Source organism: Pempheris klunzingeri, chromosome 15 (genome assembly GCF_042242105.1).
Source record: "Pempheris klunzingeri isolate RE-2024b chromosome 15, fPemKlu1.hap1, whole genome shotgun sequence".
Taxonomy (NCBI): domain Eukaryota; kingdom Metazoa; phylum Chordata; class Actinopteri; order Acropomatiformes; family Pempheridae; genus Pempheris; species Pempheris klunzingeri.
In genome coordinates this window covers 2655603-2680000 of record NC_092026.1, presented here as the reverse complement: position 1 = coordinate 2680000, position 24398 = coordinate 2655603, and the positions used below count along the sequence as shown (strand labels likewise).

The window sequence follows — 24398 nt, the reverse complement described above, 5'->3', positions numbered from 1 at the left end:
TTGAAACTACAGATTTCTTATTTTCTTGTCTGTGCAAAAATGTCAGGAAACTCTCTATAAAAAAAAATGTAGTTATTAGATGAATATATTCTATTAGTCACAGCCTGTGTTCTTCTTGAGAGGTTTGTTTGCACAGCTAGTCACTCCAGCTCTTCACTGTCTCTTCTGCCTGGGGCCTTGGTGTGCATGTTGCTGTAGAAAATTAATAGGGAGGTAATTGGACAGGAAATAATTCGCAGAAATGTGAATTTAAAAAGTATCAACATGTTTTTAAGGTTTTGTTTAGAGGATCTGAGTGAACTAAAATAAATGTTTGCATGTTTAGCTGAGGATCAGTGAAAAGTGAAAGTGAAGGAAGACTATTTTTTAAAAACTGTTTTGGGGAAAAGTTGTGGCTGCATCTTAAAACATCTCTAGACGTCTAATGAGAGAAACAAAGTAATGGGAGTGGAGTTAGTTTATTCTTTTGTTACTTTTTATCTTGGTAAAATACCTGAAACACTCCTACACAAAGATAAATATTTATTGAAGATAGTTTTGGCAAGTAGCAGGAAAGCTATAACCCGAAAATGGTTGCAGGTTGATTCTCCAGCATTGGCCCAGTGGCGTGGGATAGTGAAAGAAATCTACTGTATGGAGAGACTTACTTTTGTTTTAAGACTTGAGTTAGAGAAATGTACTGAACAATGGGAAAAATGGATTGTGTATGCACTCTGTTCAGAATAGTATGACATGATGTATGGAGAAAAATGTGTTGAGATTTTAAATGTAACACCCATGATGACCTCACGTTCTTTGTTTTTATATTTCAAATAATTGAATAAAAAAAAAAAAGTTAAAACATCTCTAGATGTGTTTTATGGCTTACTGTGCTTAATTACACCTACTCCTTCTCTCGCTTTGAAAGATCCAGAAGTTGCAAATATACAAATATTATCATTCAAATATTAAAAATGTTTCACTACTGGAAACAAGTCCACTCACGTGTAGAGTTCAAGCTTCCTCATCATACTTGTCTGTGTTGCACATTGGCCCGTGATTGGCTCCTAACTACTTGTGATGTCACAAAACCGTGTCGAACCCAAACAGCCGTCTGGTGTCATACTGTGTACTGACATATATCTGCTCTGTGAAGGTCAAACATTCAAGTAACTGTTGCTAAACAAAAAAAAAAAGAAGAAGAAGAAGGAGAATGGGGTCTTTAAATCTAACAGATGTGGAAAAAGTGCTGCTCTGTCCGGATCATCCTCCTCTCCTCACGTCACAGCTTGTTCTTTTCATTTACTGCATTTTATTCCTCAGACGTTCATCACTGAAATTCATCTGATTAAACTGCAGCTTATTTTTGGTTCTTTTTCTTAATGTCTTAATGGTGTTTAGTCTCTTCCCACACTTCATACTGTTGACTGTCCCCAGCCACAGTAAGCCAGCTGTTCTTACTGCTTATTAGCTGAAGGTTAAGGTCAAAGTCAAAAGGCCTCGGCAAAGTTAAGCTTTCATCCGAGTTTTTAAACAATTTCTCCAATTTGACCTCCTCCTGAATTTTCTATCACTGAGCGACCTTCCACGTTCAGCTCTTTGGAGGCCCTGATGAGGGAATCCTGCTGACAGGGCAGTGACCCTGAGGAGGCTGGATGCTTACTGGACAACCAGGACACTCAAGGTAACCACACACAGTGCACCTGTGGATGTTTGAGAGTTACGAGTGGAGCATCGGTGAGTCACGGGGATCTGTGCTGACGTCTTCTGAGAATTCCTTATATGGTGTTAAAATAAAAATGCAAAGCAGGGATTTATGGGAATGGATTTAATAAACGTGTGTCTGGAAAAACACTGTTATTTTTACGTCACTATGATGTGAGAGTTTTGTATAACTGAGGCTCACCTCTCCCACCCCCGTCTGGATGCTGATTGGAGGAGCTGCGAGGTCACAGCTCGCATCCGGCCAATCAGGATGAAGCATGTCGCATTCATCGCCGTGGTGATGAGTCCATGCTCTCAGAGCTGGAGGGTGTGAGGAGCAGTGTGAGAGGGGGCATGGTAAACAACTAGGACAGTCACACATGAAGACACATATACACACACACACACACACATACACACACACACTAACCATAGTGGACAAGCCTTCGCTTCCCATTAAGTTCAGAGGTGCCCTGAGGATGGGGTAAAAATAATTCACCAGATAGAGAAGGACCAAAACAACACAAGTGTGTGTGTGTGTGTGTGTGTGTGTGTGTGCAGGAGGCAGTGTTCATCAGTGTACTCTCACCTTGCACTGATTATCCTCTGCAAATAATTATTTTAATTGAGGAAACATAATTACGATGGTTCCAGTGAAACGCAGTATAAAAAAAACCTAATTCCTACATGATTGCCACCAGAAAATTAAAAATGCATCCGTAGAAACTGGGATAAAACCGTAACCAGTATGTTTAGTGAAAGCACACTGCTTTAGTCTCCTTACAGTACATCAACAGCTACTGGGTACAGTACATGAGTCACTCTCCCTAAGATGGAGTTGAATGCATGGATTTACTGGAGGAAAAACAGGGAAGGAAACAAAAGAGGAGCTGATGATTTCCTCCATCTATGTAGGACGTGTGGGCGTTTAAACCCTTCAGCATGAAAGGGCAGCTTGTGACTTAACACCCCCCCACCCCCTTGACTTCTGTAAGAATCACACTTTCCCCAATATTCCCACCTCATGAGCTTAAAATGGTTTGAAATTTTGTCTGTTCGTTGAATATGAAGCTACAGCTTGCAGCTAGTTAGCTTAGCTTAGCTTGGCATAGAGACTGGAAGCAGAGGGAAACAGCTAGCCTGGTTACTCGTCATTACTCGGCTGTTGCATCTGAACAAAAACCAAAATGTAAAAACAACTAGCTGCGGTTTTACTAAAGTAAACTAAGCCAAACATCACTTGGCTGTTGCCTGCAAACATGAGAGTGGTGCTAACTTTCTCTGTTAGTCTGAGACCAAGCAAGAAATTGAATAAATGTATCTCCTAAAATGTCAAACTGTTCCTCCAGAGTAATTCATACATGTCACATTTTAAAGTAGCCCAGGCTTATGTAACCGCACACTGTCTTCAGCCCACATACATCCTCACATTACACACATTATACTGTGTTGTCTTGTTACCGCCAGTCACCTCAACTTACTGTCATGATTTACAGTTGCATACACACACACACACACACACACACACACACATTTTTCTGCAGTGTAAAACACCAGTCAAGTGATGCTCAGTGACATTAGTATGATGTTCAACTCAGGATGAGTGCAAAACACACATTCCCTATTTAGCTCACGATGCACTTTGTGCCAGAGGATAAAACATTCGGCGTGCACATGCCCAGAATACACGAAACGCTGGTTTTTCCCATGAATCCCTCACTTCAGTAAGCATCCCAGCTTTTTCCCACACTTATAAAACAAGGTGTGTACATCTCTAGTGAGGTCAAACTAATGACAAAGTAACGTAAGGCTATGTGCTCTCCTAAATAACCACAGCTGTACGGCTCCTTCTTTATTCTGCACGGCACCAAAACACAGATATTTCCCCTCCTCTTCTATCCCAGGTCTGTTCTCAGGCTCCTTTTGACAAATCACCACATTAAACGTGGCCATTTTTAGGCGCACCACACTTCCCTCTGCTTATTGGTTTCAGATAAAACTGCAATATTTCCATTCATCTATTTCCGTTTGTCGATGCTGTGTGTAGCGTTTGTCCGTGCAAGCGCCACACACACACAGACATGCAAACACACACACACACACACACTCCTCTTTCCCCTTGGTCGTTAATAACGTACTGATGGCAATACTGAGGTTACTGACCCATAGCCAACCCATTAATCAAACAATACAACTAGCATATGATCATAATAAATATGCTCTAGATAAATGTCTTGCAGTCAGGAGAATAGACCCAATGCTTCCCAGAACCTGAGCCCAGAAGGACGAACGTGATAGAAAGCAGATAAGCTGAAGAGTGTCGTCCATACAGAATCACATCCTTGCTGTTGGTCACTATCTTTTTCTACACGCATATTATCATTCAGCCACATCTTTGCTTTGTAATTAGCTGTGCAGATATTGATTGGCCCATAGGTGATGTATGTAAAAAAGGTTGGGCCACCACCATCACCTGGGAGCAGGCTGCTGGGTGGTGCTGTCAGTGAGCCGTGCAGCAGAGTGGTACAGTGGGGCTGTTCTGGCCTCTAGTGGCAGCGGGATCAAACTACAGTAAAACACCACAGAAGTGGACGTCTCCTCTCATTAAGGTCACTTCACTGGCTGTGCACACACTTTAGAGTTATTGGGTTTTCTTTTTAAATAGTTTTAGATATAATTTGGTTTTTCTGGAATCGACTAAAAGACCAAAACACTTCTGAGATTGACGACACGTTCAGAAAGTGTGAAGTGTGATTTTTACTTTAAAAAGCTCCCAATCACATATTTGATGGATGGATGGAGGGATGGAGGGATGGAGGGATGTGTTTGCACTGCATTCTGTTATTACTTTGATTTGTGATGTCTCTCCTGTTTGGTGTGTCTGTTTCCTTGCTATTTACTTGACTTTACTTTATAGACAAAGGTCCAAGAGTGTAAAAGCACCAAAAGGTTTGGACGTTTGAGGGTGTATCAGAATCAGAATCACCTTTTAAACTGGCCAAGTTTGTACAAGCAAACAAGGAATTTGACTCTCTCTATGTACAGTAAAGGAGTGAAGAAATAAACTAGAACAAATACTCATAAATAGCAATAATAGTATCTTTAGTACATCCAGTGGTGGAAGAAGCTCCTTTTCTTAAGTAAAAGTAGAAAAAGTCCTGCATTCAGAATCCTACTTAAGTAAAGTTTGTAAGTGTTATCACCAGAATTAATTTAAAGTATCAAAAGGTCAAGGTTGTAACCTCAACTACTCCATATACTGTTGTATAGGGACATTCCTGCTCACTCGCTGTTGAGCATTTACAGCCCAGCCCGTGCTATGGCCACGACACACATGTCCCTATGACCGATGGCCTACCTGCATCACCTGTCATAGACCCATGTGATGCACTTTGTCAATAAACAACAGAAGGAGCTTCCTTTAGTTTCCTTTGGGACGTCTGCACTGTTTAAAGAGCCTGAGTCACATGTGTGCTCCAGATGTTTTGGTTCTCTGGGCAAAAGAACATTTATATTTTCTCTGAAGTGTCAGAGTCCTTGCAGTGATGTAGTACTCAGGTTAGAGTAGCACTTTAGGTGTTTGAAGACTCGTCTTTATGTGTTTCTCCAAACGTCTGGTAAAAATGGCAGCCTATACCAAAGTTCTGCCTACTGAAGAACATAAAGGAGAAAAGCACGAGCATCATACTTCAGGAAAACACTTTCATGTAACTTGATTTAAAATTGATTAAAACACAGCCGGATGCGTCTTCTCGTTCTGGTGTGTGTGTGTGTGTGTGTGATGTGACGCAGAGTGAGAGAAGGCTGGTTCAATATCTGAGAATTGAACCAGGAAATGCTTAAACTGTTGGTATTAAACATGAGCTCACACTTGCTCTGTGTAGCCTGGCTGTGATTACACACAGGGGGTGATATATGTGTGATGGGGAGAGTTGACTTTTGTTACGTTAATTTGCTGTAAAATAAGTACGAAAAGCCAATTTATCCTAAATTAATTCCTGCATACATGTTAAACATCTCAGTAATGATCCTTGGTGAGAGTTTTTACATTAATTATGTGCCGTTTTTCCTTATTTATTATTAAAACCAGCCAATTACCGTCTTGTGCTACAGGTGACAACCTCCTACAAATGAAATACGAGACAGTACAGCGCTGTTTGTGGTGAAGATGCACATCCAACAGTGGCCTAACTCAAGAGTAGAGTTGGTGCATCACTGGTACAGAGACGTTTAAACCACACTTGACACTGTAAAGAAAATGATATAGGCCTTGGACAGGAAGTAAAGTAAATATTTCACTTATTAATGTGTTTGTTTGTGTAACTGGTGAACTTCATCATGTTTACTTCCATATGTTTCAGTCACTTACTTGGTGGCTTCTGCTCTTAAAAAAATTCCTCTAAAATTTGGGACATTTTTATGTTGGAATATTCTAAATATCACATTAAACTATATTGAATTATTTAAATTATCTTCATTTAAATTTATGATCTGCTGGCTCCTTCCTGCATGGTTGCTTAGCAACAGGCAAGTGGGCGGGGGCGAGTGAGGGCAGCGGCCAATGGGGAGAGGCGGTGGGCGGGGCCTCGGCTCAGACCGGCAGCAGCAGGAGGATGATGGATGGATGTGTGTGCTGCAGGGGGGGGGGGGGTGCACGCAGGAAGCACGCAGGGCCGGCTGAGCTGCTCAGACGCCGGCAGGGAGAGAAGCGGTGCTGCACCTTCCCACCAGGACGAGCTGCACTCTTTCCTCACGGTCCCCGCAGAGTTTTCTAGTCTTCCACCCCCCCTCACTGAAAGAGAAAATGTCTAACGTGAACTGGAAGCCCTTTGTCTACGGGGGGCTGGCGTCTGTGACGGCGGAATGCGGTGAGTGATGAGCGGGGCGGCGGGGAGGCCGAGCTGCGCGGATTACGCGTAATGGATTGAGTGTGTGTGTGTCGGGGGTGTGTGTGAGTGTGTGTGTGTGTGTCGGGGGTTTACAGCCCGGTAACGTGGCACGCGGCGGTCTGTGTTGCAGGGACGTTCCCCATCGACCTGGCGAAGACTCGGCTTCAGGTCCAAGGCCAAGTGGGCGACAGCAAATACCGAGAGATCCGCTACAGGGGCATGCTCCATGCCATGGCCCGGATAGGGAGGGAGGAGGGGCTCCGCGCTCTGTACTCGGGGTCAGTGTGCTGCTCTGCATACCTTTGTCTCCAAAACCTGGAGCCAAATGTGCCACTATTTCACCTGTTCCTCCTCCTGGATGTTAACACTTCCTCTTTCTACCAGCCTTCATGTACCTCCTGCTGCAGCCCCCTCCCCTGTCCTGTCTTTGCCTGTCTCAGTGTTGTCTCCTCTCCTTATTTGCTGGATTTTGGAGGTTTTGGCCGGATGAGGAACGGCAGTTGTGGGTGTCTGAATCCCACTGAGATACTGTGGGTGGTGTGTGATACATTTTGCCTTTGACTTGTACAGAATAGCTCCTGCCATGCTGCGCCAGGCCTCCTACGGGACCATCAAAATTGGCACATACCAGAGCTTTAAGCGGCTGCTGGTTGATAGACCAGAGGGTGAGTCCCACTTTCTCCTTCTGTCTTTGAAATTTAAGAGGGCGGTGACCAGTGCCCATCCACACATGCACATTCCTCGTGCAGATGTGTGTGTGTGTGTGTGACCTACTTTAATATTTCTCCTTGGTTTTTCCACACAAAGAGCTAATTGTAACTGTAACTGTGTGTTTCTGTCAAAGATGAACTGTAACTGATCGATGGTGTCTTGTTCACAGTCACAGTCTTGCCTCCCACTCCTCTCCTCTTTCAGATGAGACATTGCTGACTAATGTGATGTGTGGTGTTCTCTCTGGGGTCATCTCCTCCTCCATCGCCAACCCCACTGATGTGCTGAAGGTAGCTATTTGCTGTGTCGGGTCTTGTTTTTACTCGTTTTGTTTTTTTCGTCCCACTTAAATTCTCCAGAGCAGGTGGAGCAGGTTTGACAATTTCTCAGAACTGCAGCAAGTCATGCAGAAATGTTCCAGTGAGCAAACAGAGCCATCTTCTGTCAGACTGCAGCTGTAATTACTGTAGGCTGTAGGATTGATGTGCCCTTTCTAGTGTCTAACAGCTCCAGGCCGTGGGTGTCGCCTATTGATAGCATGCCCAGTGGAGTGAAGGGTGGCGCTATCAAGACCCCTCTTGAGGATTATTTATAAACTGAAGTCTCTGAGGTTTAACATAGTGTTCTGTAAATGATACGGGTGTATGAATATGACGTGTGTGTCTGTGTGTGAGCTTTGCCCGGCTTCCTCTCGTCATGCCCTGTTGGCCGTAATGACCTCCTGTCTGTTTGGTGAGGGTTACCCGATTAACGGATGTGGCTGCAGGTTTGGAACATTGTGTTTTCTTCATGGCACGTTCTAACTGCGCCGCCAAGTCACCACGGAGCCAGACGGCGAACTGACGCTGATCTGTAAACAGCAGCCACAATAAATGAAAACAAGTTAAGCAGGGCCCGGAGAATTCCTGGAAACTAGGATAGAGAAAAGGCTTTAGGATGTTGTGCTAGCCAAAAACCCCTTCTAACTTTTTTTTTTGGCTGCACGTTCTGACTGGAGCTCGGTTAATACGCCCCTGCGGCAAACACTTGGCTTGTTGAACCTGCAGCATTCCAAACGGGTTGTGCACGATTTCATTGTCTCAAGTTCGGTGTTTTTACGAACGTTATCTCCTTCTGTCCTTCCAGATCCGCATGCAGGCTCAGGGAAATGTGATCCAGGGCAGCATGATGGGCAACTTCATCAACATCTACCAGGAGGAGGGAACACGAGGACTGTGGAAGGTACAGGACGCCTGGAAAGTGCTTCGTGTGCATTGATAAGTCAGTCATGTAACCCCCCCCTCTCCCTCTCTCTCTTTCTGCATTAGGGCGTCTCTCTAACGGCTCAGCGGGCGGCCATCGTGGTCGGGGTCGAGCTACCGGTCTATGACATCACCAAGAAGCATCTGATCCTGTCGGGTCACATGGGGGACACTGTGTACACACACTTCCTGTAAGAGTCACCTGGAGATCCTCCTCCTGTCTTGTTGTTATCTCTGGGAGCTGAGAAATGATACACAGCCCTCGCCAACATATAGATGTGTTTGCCATCGTCGTTAGAGCTGAGATATCTCACAAGCAACCATTGAGTTCTTTATTTTATTTCCATTCCTCTTAATTGATATAACACAATAGTTACTGAACCTGTAGACAGTTAATTCAAGCTTTTCTAAACATTAATGTGTTGGTAAATGTTGGTTGAACGGATACTTCAGATTAGTTTAAGTGGGGTACTTCTGGTCAGCACGCCCCCGCCCCCAGTGAAGAGGAGCAGGTAGGAGCACAGATGCTAAGCAGTGTACTGCTGTGAGTCTCAGTGTACGCTATATTTAGAATATCTTCACTGCTTTACCGTACTGTCAGCTCTTTTCAACGGGAACATAAGCCTTTGTCTTTTTCTGTCCACTCACGTCAAAGCCACCAGACTCCTAAGAAAAAAACAGTAATTTTACCTCACAGAAAACAAGAGTTTGCTGTGGTCCTGCTGCCTCAGTCAGTCGACATAACCTGCTAATTTGGATCCACACAAACTATTTGACACACCAAAGTGGCACAATGACATAAAGAAACTAACCAGTCAAGGCGGCAGTAGATCGGCAACTCCTGTGTTCTGCAAGGTAAAATGACTGTTTTTGTGAATGGAGTCTGGAGCAAACAAAAAGAGAACAGCTTGTGCAATTTGAAGTGGTGAAAATATTCTTAAACTTCCTCCAAACTGGTGGCGCGATGACGGCAACCTACTGTAAGAAATGCACTAACTATAGATCTGTACCTCATACAACCCCAATGTAGAATAATCCAGACTATCCCTTTAAATCACCAGTCTTGCAGGAAATTAGATTTGTTTCGTTTGTGGCAGCAGCACACAGCTATGCACCATTAGCACCATTTATTTAATCAATGGACAGAAATAAAGAATCCACAGATTATCACTGTAACGTGTCTCTCTTGCCCCCCCAGGTCCAGCTTTGTGTGCGGTCTAGCGGGGGCTTTGGCCTCCAACCCGGTGGACGTTGTCCGGACGCGCATGATGAACCAGAGGGGAGGGGCTCTGTACCAGGGAACACTGGACTGTTTACTGCAGGTCAGTCACAACATCCACATCTTATACTTGTGTTTGTAACAGTGGGGGGCGGGGGGCTGACTGAGAAAGTGACATGTAGGATCCAGTCTTTTTGAAGTGTGATCCACACAAAAAATGAGGGTATCTCACGTCTGCTGCTTCAGATGCAGTAAGACATTGACATTTAAAGCAGCCAACAGTATGAACATTGTTAGATCTAGACTAGATAATCACTGACCCGTTGCCACGAGGAAGTGCCTGTCTTTGATTTCTGCCTGCGATGATGAATTTTTAATGCAACGTAGTAATGTTGATTATCTAGCTTAAACCTTAATGTCACTGATTTCCCAATCCCAGCTAAAAAGCGCCCAGAGAGGTCTGCACAACGATCATCAGAGGATAATAAGATAAAATGGGGTTTTTAGCATGTTTGTTTTCTTTGCAGACGTGGCGCTCCGAGGGCTTCATGGCCCTCTACAAGGGTTTCTTTCCCAACTGGCTCCGCCTGGGACCATGGAACATCATTGTATCCTTAAACCATCTCATTAGTGCACTAGTGTGTTTACATATATCCTCTGTGATGCAACATCGCTTGAGCCGGAGAAATCAGGAGGGAAGAGTTGTGAATTCTGTTGTGTATTCAGTGACGTGTGGTTTTCCAGGCCGTGCTACAGAGGAGGAATGCTTAGCTTAATACCGGCTAACTCCCTTATGTAACCTTGTGAAACCTCTGCCCCAGCACCCCACTGCCCCTCGGTAAGAAAAGACCCATGGGGGCCCTCACTGGGGGGGTAAGAGGAGGAGGGAGTGGGGAGTGATCTGTAGGTGAAACTTCCTGCAAAGGCCAAAGAGTTACAGCGGGAACACGAATGCTGGCAGGTCGTCATCGTGCTCCGACCAGGCCTGACAGATAATGAGATTATTGGCTTGTTCCATCAGAGTAGGCCGAGGTAACAACAAAACAGAAACAAGGGAGGCTTTGAGCTCAAGTGCAGAAAAGAGCCAAAACTCCTCAGTGAGCCTCACGTTCCAACCTTTCCACTCTTCATACCAATGCTCCTTTACTTGCACGTCCAGTTTTTCCTCACCTACGAACAGCTGAAGAAGATCGACGTCTGACCGGCAGAATGAGACGGCAGAGAAGAGATGAGTGTGAGCGCACGCTCCGAGACGAGCCGAGAGGACCAAAAAACGTGATTGGCTGGATGGGGAAGGATCCTGGACGGAACCACCGAACGAGGCGATGGGGGGGTTGACGTCGACCCGTGTGCGAGGGGCGGCGTGAGAATTTGCCGCATCCCCTGTTTGGGCTCCATGTCGCCTAAAGCCAGTGGCAAGTGTGCAAGACGCTCATACCTGATGTCTTATCTCATCTAGATGCTTTGTGAAGCTTAACCGCTGAGCCTCAGTTATATTTGATCATGGCCCCTCAGATTCATGTCACCTTTTTTTTTGACTGTTAAATGGGAGAAAAATCCAGGATGTAACGACACCCTTCTTCTGTCAGTAGCTCCTTTTAAAAAAATGGCTCTAATGGAAAACCCTACACTTACATGATCTCCAAATTGAGTGCCTTAGGTTGTGATACAGGCTGTCTGCACCTGAGCTGCAGAAGGACTGAGAATGCCGGATAGCAGCTGACAATCGCAGTGATCATTCCCTTTTTGAAAAGAAAGACGATTGTGTGCATGAGTCAACAAACCTGGACTAGATTTTATTTTTTATTTTCTCTATTTCTGTGTTTCTAAATTGGGAGTTGGGTGTGTGCAAAGGTGAAATTATTTATTCTAAGAGTCTCCCTGGAGTATTTACAGAGTCAAGAGCCAAGAATGTGTCGGCGTACTGTAATACGTGACATAAACAGAGTGAAGAACGGTCCCTCATGGCAGCAAGTGTAGACGGTAAATATAACCTGGGGCAGCTGGGGGGTCACTCACTCCCTGGGTTCTTGGCTTATCATATATGTTCCTATTAAAACTTGAACGTTATGTAAGAAACGCCACATTTAAACCACTAAGACATAAGCTGTGTCCATTAAGTCACTAAAACCACTGCTCACGGCCCTCAGTAAACCCCTGGGTATATTTCCATATACTGTATTTGCACGCTGTATGCTAATCTGTGAGCTTTCATTGTAAAGAATGAACATGTTGCCAAAGCGTAAGCCAGTGTGATTCTGTCATAATCTCCATGTCGATGTAAACGCTGCTGCGGCGCCGTATATTTGAAATAAACGAGACAAAAACCCCGATGTCACCATGTCAGTGTTTTGCTTTGTTGTCACCACAGGGTGGCGCTGTGGAGCTGCACGCCGCTCCACCACGGCTCGACCCAGTTGAAAACCAGTAGCTGTGTGTCTGAGTCTTCTTAAAATCCCAAACTGTCAACTTTGAGGCCACAAATCTAGCACAGTTGTGTTGTTTCTGAGGGAATGCCCAGTTCCTTTCAAACACACATGTTCATGCTGCATCCCACAAACAATGACTTCTGAATTATTCAGAGGAATCTAAGATGTAATTGCACTTTTATTTCTGTGGGTAAATTCCCAGTTTTCCCTCATCAGAGCTGTTTTGCGGAGATGATGGGAGCTCAGGGGAATGCAGTGGGAAGCGTTGCAGTGAACTCGCAGTCTCTCTGTGTGCGTGTGCGCCTTGTTCTTTTATTTAGGGAGCGTCACCATGGGACTTATTACTTTTGTGGGAGCTGTTCTTGTGGTATCTGCTTCATCTAAGCCGTCATGAGTTGCACTGCCACGTTATTGCTGGTGTGACAAACATGGCTGCAGCTGAATAGCTGAATAACTCCATTCTGAACAACGGCACAGCGCTGATGGGGGAGACCGGGGTCTGTGCGCTGGTTAAAACACTGGGTAGAGTGTGTACATTACAGACCTGGGGGGCTCTTCGCTTTACAAGGGCCGCTGACATCTATGTCCAATCGAGGCACAAAAACATCCCACACTGTCCATAAGGGGAGCTGAATGAGAGAATAATGTTTGACTTGTGCCAGGATTTGGCATCTATAAGTTGGCTTTATACACAGCTGCCTGGCATCATGTCTCTGGCACAGTCCTCTACAAGCCGGACAAGTACGGCCACGGGGGATTCCTGCAGTCACAGACATGCTGCATTATGGGTATTATTTGCTGCCTGGCCCAAGGGTGCAGGGGGCTGGCTCTATTGTGTTCCAGGGATCAGAGTGAGCTTTTGTGTCAGAGGGATAAGGCTGCGCTCCGCTCCAAACACCCCTCTTCTCTCCTTTTTTGTTCTTTCAGCCGTTTCTCAGATGAGAACGAGCAGCGAGCGGCAACACGGGGGGTGAATAAACGGACGGATAAATGGACGAGCGGATGAAAATGTAGACAAGGAGACAAATCTATCGCAGTCTGTTGATCCATTTGGAACAAGGACTGTGCTGCTTCTGGGCTGCACAGTGCTGACAAAGAAAAAAATCAGTCCTATTGCAATTTACTTTTGCTCAATATTGTGGCTGATATATGGGCTGAAACACAACACAACAGTCTTTTTTCTTTCCCAGCTTTTGAAAGATGCTCATAAAATGCCTGGGTGCTTAGTCTGTGTGAAATGAATGATTTTCCCTCCTGAAAACACACATTGTTTACAGGCCACAGATTCTGCATAACGTCAAAACACCTTGCTTAGGAAGCTGTCTGGAACTTCTCTCTGCCGGAGAAAAAAAAAAAAGTGCAGCCTCCTGCAATTTGAAATTGTGCCTGTAGTAGATATTGTGATAAATTGTACAGCGATGTCTGGTCTGTGAACAGCGAGCTGACAAAGTGAGGACTTCAAACAAGAGGAGGCAAAAGATTCTGCAAAACTATCAAATGATGCATTAGGACAAACATCAGAGGCAAATATCACAGCGGAAGTCCCTGCAGGAATGTAAAACAACATTACAGAGCTGGATAATACAAAAAACATGAAGCGCGATGAGATCAATATTAAAGGAGTAGTTTGACATTTTGGGAACTATGGGTACTCACTTATGGTATTCACGATTTCACAAGAGGACATTTTCTAAAAGTTCTGAGTTTACAAGTTGTAATGTGTTGATGTTTTCAGAACTGGCGGTGGTGATGGAAGTTAATTATTCTGTAGGTTTGTCATTTTAATCATGCAGTTTTTCTGAATATGAAAATGTTGACCCATTCACGTCAACCTCACATTTACCCGTTTGCTCGCTTTTCAGTTTTAAACCTTGTTTTTTTTTTTATAAGATTCAACAAATAAGATATGAAGCATTATTTAGTGACCTGGTTAAGTGGATTTTGTTATCTTTGGACAGAACCAGGCTAGCTGTTTCCCCCTGTTTCCAGTCTTTATGCTAAGCTAAGCTAATTAGCTGCTGCCTTTAGCTTCATATTTACAGTAAAGACACGAGAGGTAATAATTCTCCCCACCTGTCCTTTCTACATGAAACTGAATAAGCATATTCTCCTAAATGCCCCACAACAGTTCCACTCCATTGTATCATCCATTTATGTATTGATCTGAGGAAGGTCACAGCTTCCTCATCGCTTCACACGGATCTAAACTATTTATTCTCTTCAGTGACGAATCACTCTGGGTTGGGTAGTAACTTCATATATATACTATAATCAGCCCAGATGACAATTATAGATTATAGTTACATTATCAATGCTGCTTGATTACATTGTGACTGCGTCTTCAAAATATTGCAATTTCAAAATGAATAATTGGAATATTATCTATAAAATTACTAATTTACCGACGGTAAACCAGTGGCTTTGTGCCAGAACTGTTCTAGTGATGGCAAAGTGGATTTTGTTTGCATTGAACATGTGTGCGGATGTTTAAAGAGCAAAAAGAAGCTTTGTCAAACTCACATTTTTGTGTCTTAATCTATTTTTTTTTTTAAGTAAAGGTGTGATATTTTCAGCGTACTCAGATTAGATTTCTTTTTTCCTGACATGAGTCCCATCCTTGTCACATTTAGTCTTTTCCTTTCCACCTCAACCAAGACTAAAATCGTTTTATGCGACCTTTTAACTTTTTTGTTTTTTACAAACTGAAAATGTACATAAACAGAGGTGGGTGGAAACTTTGAGTCTCCAGTTTGTAGTAGAAGATTTACACAGAATTTTGTCAGCTGGCTGTCTGTCATTATTAATAAGACACAATTTGGGAAAGGTGCCTCTAGTTCTTGTCTGTTAAATCCGTAAACATGCTCAAGTGCCTGAGTCGATGATTCATCTCGACTAAAACTCCCGATCCAAACAAACAACAGGCCCACTAAATCACAGCGCAGTCGACCTACATTTACACACCACTGGAAGGGGACTGGGACCCCTGGGAGACAGGATCACAAGGATGAGCCGCTAGTAATGCTGCTCCATTGTTCCATTAAGACGGGAATAGGCCAACAGAGTGAATGTTAAAGGAGATAAAGGGAGGGGAGATTTGTTCCACATGTTGGCGTCTGTGACTCTGTGACTCCAGGAGTCGGGGAAAGTGAAGTTGTGTCACTAATGAAGGCACGTTAATGTTCCCGAGACATCTGTGCAGAGTTAAGCGACCTTTTCGGCTCTTTTAAAGAAATTGTTTGACATTTTAGGAAATATTCTTACACATTTACTTAAATAAAAAAAAAAAAAAAAAACACCTTCATGGAGTTAGATGAGAAGATTGATACCACTCTCATGTCTGCATGTTAAATATGATGAAGCTACAGCCAGCAGATGGTTAGCTTAGCTTAGCATAAAGAGTGGAAGCAGGTGGAAACAGCTAGCCTTGGCTTTTTTCTGAAGGTCACTAATTAACACATTGCACCTCCTTTGTTTGCTCTGTACCAAAAACTCAAGTACAAAAACGACAAGTTGTGATTTCTCTGAGCTTTGCTAAGTTATGCGAACCATCTCCTGGCTGTAGCTTCATGTTTAATTAATGAGCGGTGTCGATGCTCTTGTCGATCTAATTCTCTGTAGGAAAGCGAATAGGCCAATTATTCAAAACGCCATTAATGCTTACAGGGATTTATGGCGTGTTTCTGGTGCTTAGCAGTCAATTTATAGCAACTTCATTGTATTTTATTGCTGCAACACAGAGCTCTTTCTAAAATTTGTAGACATCTAAAGCAGGTTTTTTCTCTTTTTGTTCTCCTTATTTTCAGAGACGACATCCAAAAACTGGGTTAGAAAAGGTTGAGTTGACTGTGGAAAGGCAGGAGGGAATACTGCCTTCATAACACCACCGTGTGCTTGTTAGACACGTTCAGTCTTATGTAATTCCAGATGATAAACACTAGGCAGAGCTCATGTGCTTTACTCAAGCTGAGACATGAAACCAGAGGAGTAAACACACCATCTGCCTCCTCTGTCTCCATCCATCCGCAAGACTCTGTCCCTCTCTCTCTCCATAACCCGCTCAGTCACAGCTCCCTCATTAATATCCCAGCTTCTGATAAGGAATAAATATTCAAATATTCACCAGTATCAGTTTCCTTGGACGCCTGATTTAAAATTCCCTGCCCTCAGGCACGGCAGGGACAGCATGCACAATCCACACAAACACACACACACTGAGGTCTCTGGTGTGTGTTGGTGGTGTTAGTGGGATTGCTCGCTGACACCAGCCCTCCCAGATACACACTACAGTCTGAAGCTGCTGTTCTCCACTTCTGTTTATCTCTTGCTTCACTCTCACCCATTTTTTTTTTGAAAAAAAGCGGGATGGAGGATAAAGTGGGAGGAGGTGAGAAAGACTGAGGTGAGCGGGGATAAAAAAAAATGAGCTGTTAGATGGAGTCAACTGGAAGATGTGGAGGGAACTCGGCTTGACGCGGAAGCTGAGGATGAGTGCCCGAAGAAAGAGAATAGTAGATGACAAGAGGAGAAGGGATCGGTAGGAGAGAGGAGAGGATGCGATACATGTCCTGCTTCTCTGCTGCGCTCTAATTAGCATCCATATGAAGCCTCTACGACAGTGGTTGTCAACCGCTGTGGCAAGACCTCAAGACGCAAATGGGCTGCGAGACAGAGGGCTGCTGGCCCCCGACGTTATTTGAATTGAGAACAGTGTACGGCAAAACTGCCAAACACCGGCATATATCAGCCAGGGCAAGATATACTCTGTCCAAATGTGAGAAGCACATAAAAAGAGCTCAGAAAACACTTCCCCACTGATTGTTAAGGTGAGAAAAACTAGAATCTGACTCTCAATCAGCTCCCCAACAGTCATGAGGAGTTTCGTCAAGTCTGGAAAAAAAAAAAAAATCACCCCAGTGATGTCATCAGGGTTATCTCGGAGACAAATCTAGCACCGATGGTGTGTTTTCAAATGAAAGGGTTTGGAGTTTATAAGACATGAGGGTTTACCAGGTCTGAAGAGATGTCGTCCCATAATGGGAAATGTGGTATCAACCATTTTTTTGGGAGCTTATACTCGTGCTAGGAACTAAAAGTCAGGATATATCTCCACCTCTGCTGCTTCAGGTTTGAACATCCTGCTTTGAATGTGTCTCTTGGACTAGCCCTTTAACCCTTTAATGCCTGAACCATGAAAAAATTGCCAGAAAATTCAAATTTCTTTGAAACTGGAGTGTTTGTTGAACCTTCTGACAAATTATTTGAACAAATTTGCTACATCCGGCATTTTTGTGCAATTTCTTGCTCACAGTTCATCTTAAACAAACAAAAACATATAAAACACAGATAAGATACAAAAAACCCCAAAATATCACACTGATGATGTAGAGGTCTCAAAAACTCATGTATCAAATATGATACACTTGGCGTTAAAGGGTTATACACAGGCTCTTTCCAGAGCTTTCAACTGCACCACAATCAGCAGATGGAGATTATGGGTGTTTTAATCCCAGCCACTTTAAGGACAGATGCATCTCCCACTGACAACTGAGCAAACAGCATCGATTGATGATGACTGATGATCTGCCCTCTGAACACCTCTGGGAGATTTTGGACCGCCGGTGGTCGTCTCTCTGGCCGTGCACCTGACAACACCTTTCACCCATCTGCAATTCAATGAATCTTGAAAGGAAAATTAACTTTAATGAACCTTTTTACTGTTGCAAGCTTGCTGCCGACTGCAAAGAGCCAAAAAGTCTTCATCTGCGTCCTCCAGCTTGTGCAGCCTTAATATCTGCGGTGAGTCAGATTCTTCACTGTGATGTATTAAAGACCTTCTCGCTAAATCTCCCTGCGCTCCATGTCATCTGTGAGTCTAAGGAAAAAAAATAAATACTCATAAACACTGTGAGGACTCACCGCCTCTGTGTGGATAAGCAGCCACCTGCCTGCCGACAGTCAAGTTAGTGTACCACTCTTAAATAATGTAGGAGAGTAGATTCTCAAGAAAGATTTTATGCAGAAGTCTCAGTCTAACTGCTAAAATTAGGAGCATATTTGTGACACTTTCACAATTTTCTTGCAGTCAAGAAGAAATTTTCACACTGAGTGCCTTCAACTCACCGTGGCAAATTAGCCAAGTAGGCCAGGCACTGTAGGGGTTCACAGATCAATAACACACAAACACACACTGTGCACACAGAGAAGGAAAGAAAGACAGACACAGAACAAGTCTACTCTCATCCAAATAAGAGTCACATGTTTTCTGAAGGCATGAGGCTTCATATCACACAGTAATCTGCTGAGGGAACAATCGTACCACTGTTGCCGCAGACTGTCAGAGGTGAGAAGCCCATCACATCTCTCTCCCTCCTAAAAAGACACCCTCTCTGCTCCACAGGTGCAGTCTGACACAATCACTGGCGGGTGCGTCAGGAAACTCGCATTTCAAAGAACATGCCAAAGTGTGATCTCTGCGAACCGTCCTCTGATCGCATCCCAGATAACCTACTTATTCCACACGGACTTTGTGTGTCACGTAGACGTCTCATCTCTGAGTAAACACCAGCGTGTCATGTGAAACCAGAAACACATTTCCGATAATGTGACGATAAAAGAAGAGAACAGATCCGGGCTGATTAATAGGACACATTAAGAAGTGATCTTTTATTGCTAAGATGGTGACCCATAAAGACTGGCAAGACAAAAGAGCCCCCTCCCTCGGCACTGCAAAGCTCTAAAAAAAAAATTTAAAAAAAGCCTCCAGTAATTCCAACACACAGAAACACACACACAAACTTTGACAGCAGTCGGATTTATTGAAACTATTGTCTCGTAAGGTCGTAACACCAATTAAAGTCGCGCAACTATGTCCTTGCTGAGTAGCCATTTGACCTCTGCTCATACAGAGGGGCCAGTGTGTGTCTTATAGGGGCTGAGTGCTTACTCTTTCATGGTTGTGACACGCACACGAAGATAAATCAGTCATGCACACTATATGTGAAATATTAATATCTAAGTGAAGCCTATCTCTGTTATGAGGTTAACAGAAAAACCCCCCGTCTTATAAGTTTTCTGTGTATTTTGGAGTCTGCACAAATTCTCCATTTCAAATAGTTGTATCCTCCAAGTCCTAAATTGCTAGATTTGGTCGATGTTTGAAGCTGATGTCTGCACAAAATAATTATTGCCGTTTGGTGCTGGGGAGCTGCATTGGGTTTAAATGAGCTTTTTTTTTTTTTTTTCCTCCCTGAAAACAGCTGCTGCTGGAAACAGCACTGATTAGAGTAGTGAGACTGAATCAAAGCAAGTTGCTGACCAAAAAACAAAACAATGAGCTTTTTCTGCAGAGCTGAGGGCAGTGATTCTCGGTGGATTCGACCCCCTTCCACATTAAACACAGGCTTTTGATCCACTCTTCATATAAAGCTTTGAATTAGCATTATTCTAAGCGGGTTTACAATCTCAAATGATATACGGAAAATTAAGACTCCAGGATTTTTGTCCTGGACGACTTTCATTGTTTTGCATAGGTTAAACTTGAATCCTAAATTGTAGGTACAGGAAATAATAAAACAATATTAAGGGAGCAGAGTCAGCTATTTTGTTTTGTTCCCCTCCTACAACTGGTTTGCATTCAGCACACACATACATAAATCAGTAAAGTAATATTAGTGAATACTGCTTCCTTCCCCCGCACTGCCCTCACTGCAGATGTGCAGCACACATGTGTATATGCTGTTAGTTTTTACCATTCTCATCCTGGTATGAATTTACAGTACATTACAGTCCAGACGCTCTCAAACAAGCAGACGGCCACTTTCATGTTGGATTTTGTCGTCATGGAGAGAAGCCGTAATGGGAGGCATGCCTCACCATTCTTGGTATTAAGACCCAATTCCAGTGTTAACCTACTTACAGTGCGTCTGTCTGTCTCTCTCCCTCCGTCTCTCTGGTCCACCTCTCTCTCTCTCACCCCGCCAGCCTGGTAAGATCAGAGTGACACTGAACTTAAAGAGTTATAAAGAGTCTTTAGGGTCCATCCTCTGAGGACTAAGAGTCTCCTTATGAGAAAGATATTTCACCTGATGTGATAGTGAAAACCTTACCTACATACACTGTTGCCCATAAAGTTGGAATAAAATGTTTTTTACCTCTTCTCATGAAATGATCGTGACAATGTGATTTATTCTTGATAAATAAAGTTTATATCTTCTCAACTTTATTGATCAAACTCCTCCAAACAATTAACCTTTGCAGACTGTGTATTCAGGCTTTAACAAAATTGGGGGTATTGAACAATTATTACAACTTTATGGCTTTAACAGTGTATAAATGTATAGACATTACCACGTCATGTAATTTATCACATTTGGGATATTTTTTTCTCACCATTGCACGAGTCTATTAAAAATTAGTTAGTTCGACCCCGACAGAAGCCGCCTCCCTCTGATCCTGGTTCTGTTCCAGGTTTGTTCCTGTTAAAGGGGAGTTCTTCCTGAAGTCTTGCCTGGAGTTTGGTCTAGACCTGTTCTTTATAGAAAGCGTCTTGAGAAAACGCTGTTATGAATTGCCGCTATATAAATACAGATTCATTGATTGATTGATTGAGATTTCCTGTATTTTGGAAGAAATGGTCAAGACAAAACAACAAGTCTAACACTTTACACCAAATACATTCCCAATTCTTTCCAGCTGCTGTTGAGTTAGACTGAACATACACAATAATCATAATAGGGACACACACACACACACACACACACACACACGCACACACACACACGAACCTAATTAGATCGACAAAAGATAAAAGCATTTCCCCTGAACTAATTTCTCCTCTTATAACTAAACCAATCCCACAGGAGTAGATGAGACAAGAGAACAGCGCCGGGCAACGGAAATGTTTCAAAACGACTGAAATGCAGCTGCTTTTGCACAAGCAAAAATCAATATCAGAAGAATGTTCCTGATACTTTATGCATTCAGCTCACTAAACTCTCCCAGAAGATGCAGAAAGTGTACCAACATTTGGTTTGGATTTCTTTAGTCCCACAAGATTACCATCTGTGGGTTTGTCTCAGTCTCTGGTCTTCACTTTAAGTTGAAACTAGGACAGTGCCAACAGTTGTGTGTGTGTGTGTGTGTGTGTGTGTGTGTGTGTGTGTGTGTGTGTGTGTACACCGCCCACTTTATTAGGTGCACCTTGCTGGTTCCAGGTTGGACGCCGTTTTGCCCTCAGAACTGCCTTAATCCTTCATGGTGAAGATTCAACAAGGTGCTGGAAACATTCCTCAGAGATTCGGTCCATGCTGAGATGATAGCATCACGCAGGCAGACTTGTCAGCTGCACATCCATTATGCAAAGGTGCCCTATTGAATTATGAGCTGGTGACTGTGGCGGCCACTTGAGTACAGGGAACTCATTGTCATGTTCAGGAAGCCAGTTAAGAGATGAGTTTTGCAGCATGGCGCCTTATCCTGCTTTTGGATACACTGCAGTCATAAAGGGATGAATATGATCAGCAGCGTTGCTCAGTTAGGTTTTGGCGTTTAAATGTTGGGGCCAACAATTTGCCAAGAGCATATCCTCCACCACCACTTGCATGAAGCATTGGCACAAGGCAGAATGGATCCATACAGCACAAATCGAGACTCATCAGACCAGGAGATGTTTTTCCAGTCTTCTTTTGTCATGTTTGATGAGCCCGTGGTTACTGTAGCCTCAGTGTCTTTGCTGCTGTAACCTCAGACTACATAACTGCCAAGTATGAAAAGTGAAGCCAATGCGGAAGTGCCTTAAACCTGCATTCTTTCTAATAGCAAGCAGGAGGCGACTAGAAAAATCAGAGGTGGTCTTTGTGGAACGAACGTCTCTTCTGGCTCCAAAAGATCAAGACGGCGATGGCCATGAAACTAAGATGGCGACTAAGATGGCAACTAAGATGAACTAGAGATGTTTGTGTGGTAAAATTGTGAAATACTCAGACCAGCTTGTCTGGCACCAACAACTATGCCACGCTTCAATTAAATCACCTTTGTTCGGTTTGAACTTCAGCAGATCATCTTGAAAATGTCTACATGCATAAATGCAATGAATTGCACACAACACACAACAATGTATAGAAATCAGACTTCCTACTTTTGACTCTTCCTACTTTGGTTCATCCACCAAGTTGACTGAAATATTGTCAAGATGTAATAATGTCTCAACAGCTCAGGCTTCGATCGCCATGAAATTTTGTGCACACGTTCATTTGGAGGGTGAATAATGACTTTGACAATGTCCTGACTTTTCCTGTAGCGCCACCATGCAGCTTCAAATTCACAGTTTTGAGTTAAAATGTCTCGACTGTTGTTTGAATTGTAATGAAATGTGGGGCACACGTTCACGATGAAATGATTCAAAACATCAAAAACATTTGAAAGATGAGACGAACGGCTCCGTCCTGATATTGAAAGAAAGCTGTGCTGTGAAAAACTAGCAAGTATGTTCTGGTTTTTAGGTGATGAGAGAAAGAGAGAGAGAGAGAGATGGTATATTACATGCACCAAGCTGCTCTATCACTGCTTACACCATGTGAAGACTTGTCATGTGGTAAGTTTCACCGCTATGGGGATGAATGGTGTAATAATTATTTTTGAACCGGTTTAATCACTGTGAGGGTTTCAGTAAAGGACGAGAGACAGGGAGGGAGATGGATGGAGAAATTAAATTAGTCACATTCCTTCATACTCTGCTCCTTTGCCAGTCTCAAGTCCAGAAGACATGTTGACACTGAAGCAAAATTGCTGTTCCACTGCTTTCTCCCACCGGATGAGACTACAATATTGTCTTGTGCAAAGATAAGCATGGCTTCGGCTGTGATCCTAACCCCGGCCAAGGTGAAAGTGTGTTGTTAATCGATTGATACGCTGGCGGGGCTGTTGTGTATGTATATATGTGTGTGTGTGTGTGTGTGTGTGTGTGTGAGGCCAACATGTCAAATAAACACAGCAGCTTTCCGGAGAGGAGGAAGAAGAGCAACAGAGGCCGTAAAGATGAATCTCTCCTTTCAGAAGGGAGTGAACAAGAAATAATATATGCATAAGGGAGGCAAGGCGGTATGATATCTTTATGGCGAGAGCGTTCAAAGGATGGTGGAAGAAATGCACGCGGAGTGCAGAAGTTCATGTGTGCAGAAGAGCTCTAATGAAAAGAGGGAGAACCATTGGGGGAGAAAAAGACCAGCAGACAGTTTCAATCACTGCAGACAGGTTCTGTTCAGATGGCCACATGGACGTGCAGCATCTGTTAAATGTTACTCAGAGCACATACAGTGTACACATCTTTCCATTATAGTGTATATCACAGCAGCTGTGGATGCCGACCTACAGCGTCCTTTCATGTGCATTACGTTGAATATTTCAGCTCGGGGCTCTAATATCTGCTGGAAGAAATGTATCCAAGCAACAGCACTACAGTTCAGATGCATGTCACACTTTTTAGAGAAACTTCTCTCAGTCTCTTCTAGGTTATCTCCCTATTAGTCGTGTGTTTTTCTGTGACTCATGCATGTTTGCTCTTTTCAAAAACTGGGGAAGACCATAAGACAGGAGGCAGGAGAATGTGTTATGTCGATGTCACCAAAGGCTCAGTGGTAATGGACCATTATCACAGGAGGACACGGAGACGGTGAAAAAAGAAGATGGCCTAAAGGGGAATAAACACACACACACACACACACACACACACACACGACATGCAGATACAATAGCATATGCACATGCATGAACACATGCAGTGCTGTGCTCAGGTAGCCTGAGGGCGGAGGTTTAGTCATTTCATTGGTGCCTTGTGTTGATGTGATGTGTGTCAGAGGGGCACAACCTCTCGTTTTTGTCTTTCAACAGAAGGAAAAATCAAACCCCGGAGATAGTTAGAGGGGGAAAACGGCACAGGCAGGGTCATAAGAAAAAACACCAGAGGGGATGAGGAGAGAAAGAGTCCAAAGATAAAAAAGGCAGAGAAAGGGATGCTTTTACAACAGTGTAACACGGCTAACCTGTAACAGCTGAGTCCTGTCATTGAGGAAGAGCCTTGTAATTACAATATGTCCGCTTGCCTTTCAAGTTGTTTTTGTTTTCAAGTTGTTATCTAGAGTGGCAGGCTTGTGCTCCGTGTGTGACTTTGACGTACTTATCGGTGTACATGGTGCAATGTGCTGAGCGCTCCTATGGAAGCCCAGTGCTA

At 43.6% G+C, this 24398-nt stretch overlaps 1 protein-coding gene across 1 annotated transcript; it reads left to right on the top strand.

Moving 5' to 3' along the window:
- Nucleotides 1-6392: 6392 nt before the first annotated feature.
- LOC139214308 (kidney mitochondrial carrier protein 1) lies at nucleotides 6393-12069 on the top strand. Its single transcript, XM_070845126.1, has 9 exons — nucleotides 6393-6551; nucleotides 6703-6850; nucleotides 7143-7237; nucleotides 7488-7573; nucleotides 8409-8504; nucleotides 8591-8715; nucleotides 9723-9846; nucleotides 10271-10351; nucleotides 10903-12069. Exons 1-9 carry the CDS (start codon nucleotides 6488-6490, stop codon nucleotides 10942-10944), a joined length of 861 nt encoding a protein of 286 aa, XP_070701227.1. The 5' UTR covers nucleotides 6393-6487; the 3' UTR covers nucleotides 10945-12069.
- Nucleotides 12070-24398: the final 12329 nt, after the last annotated feature.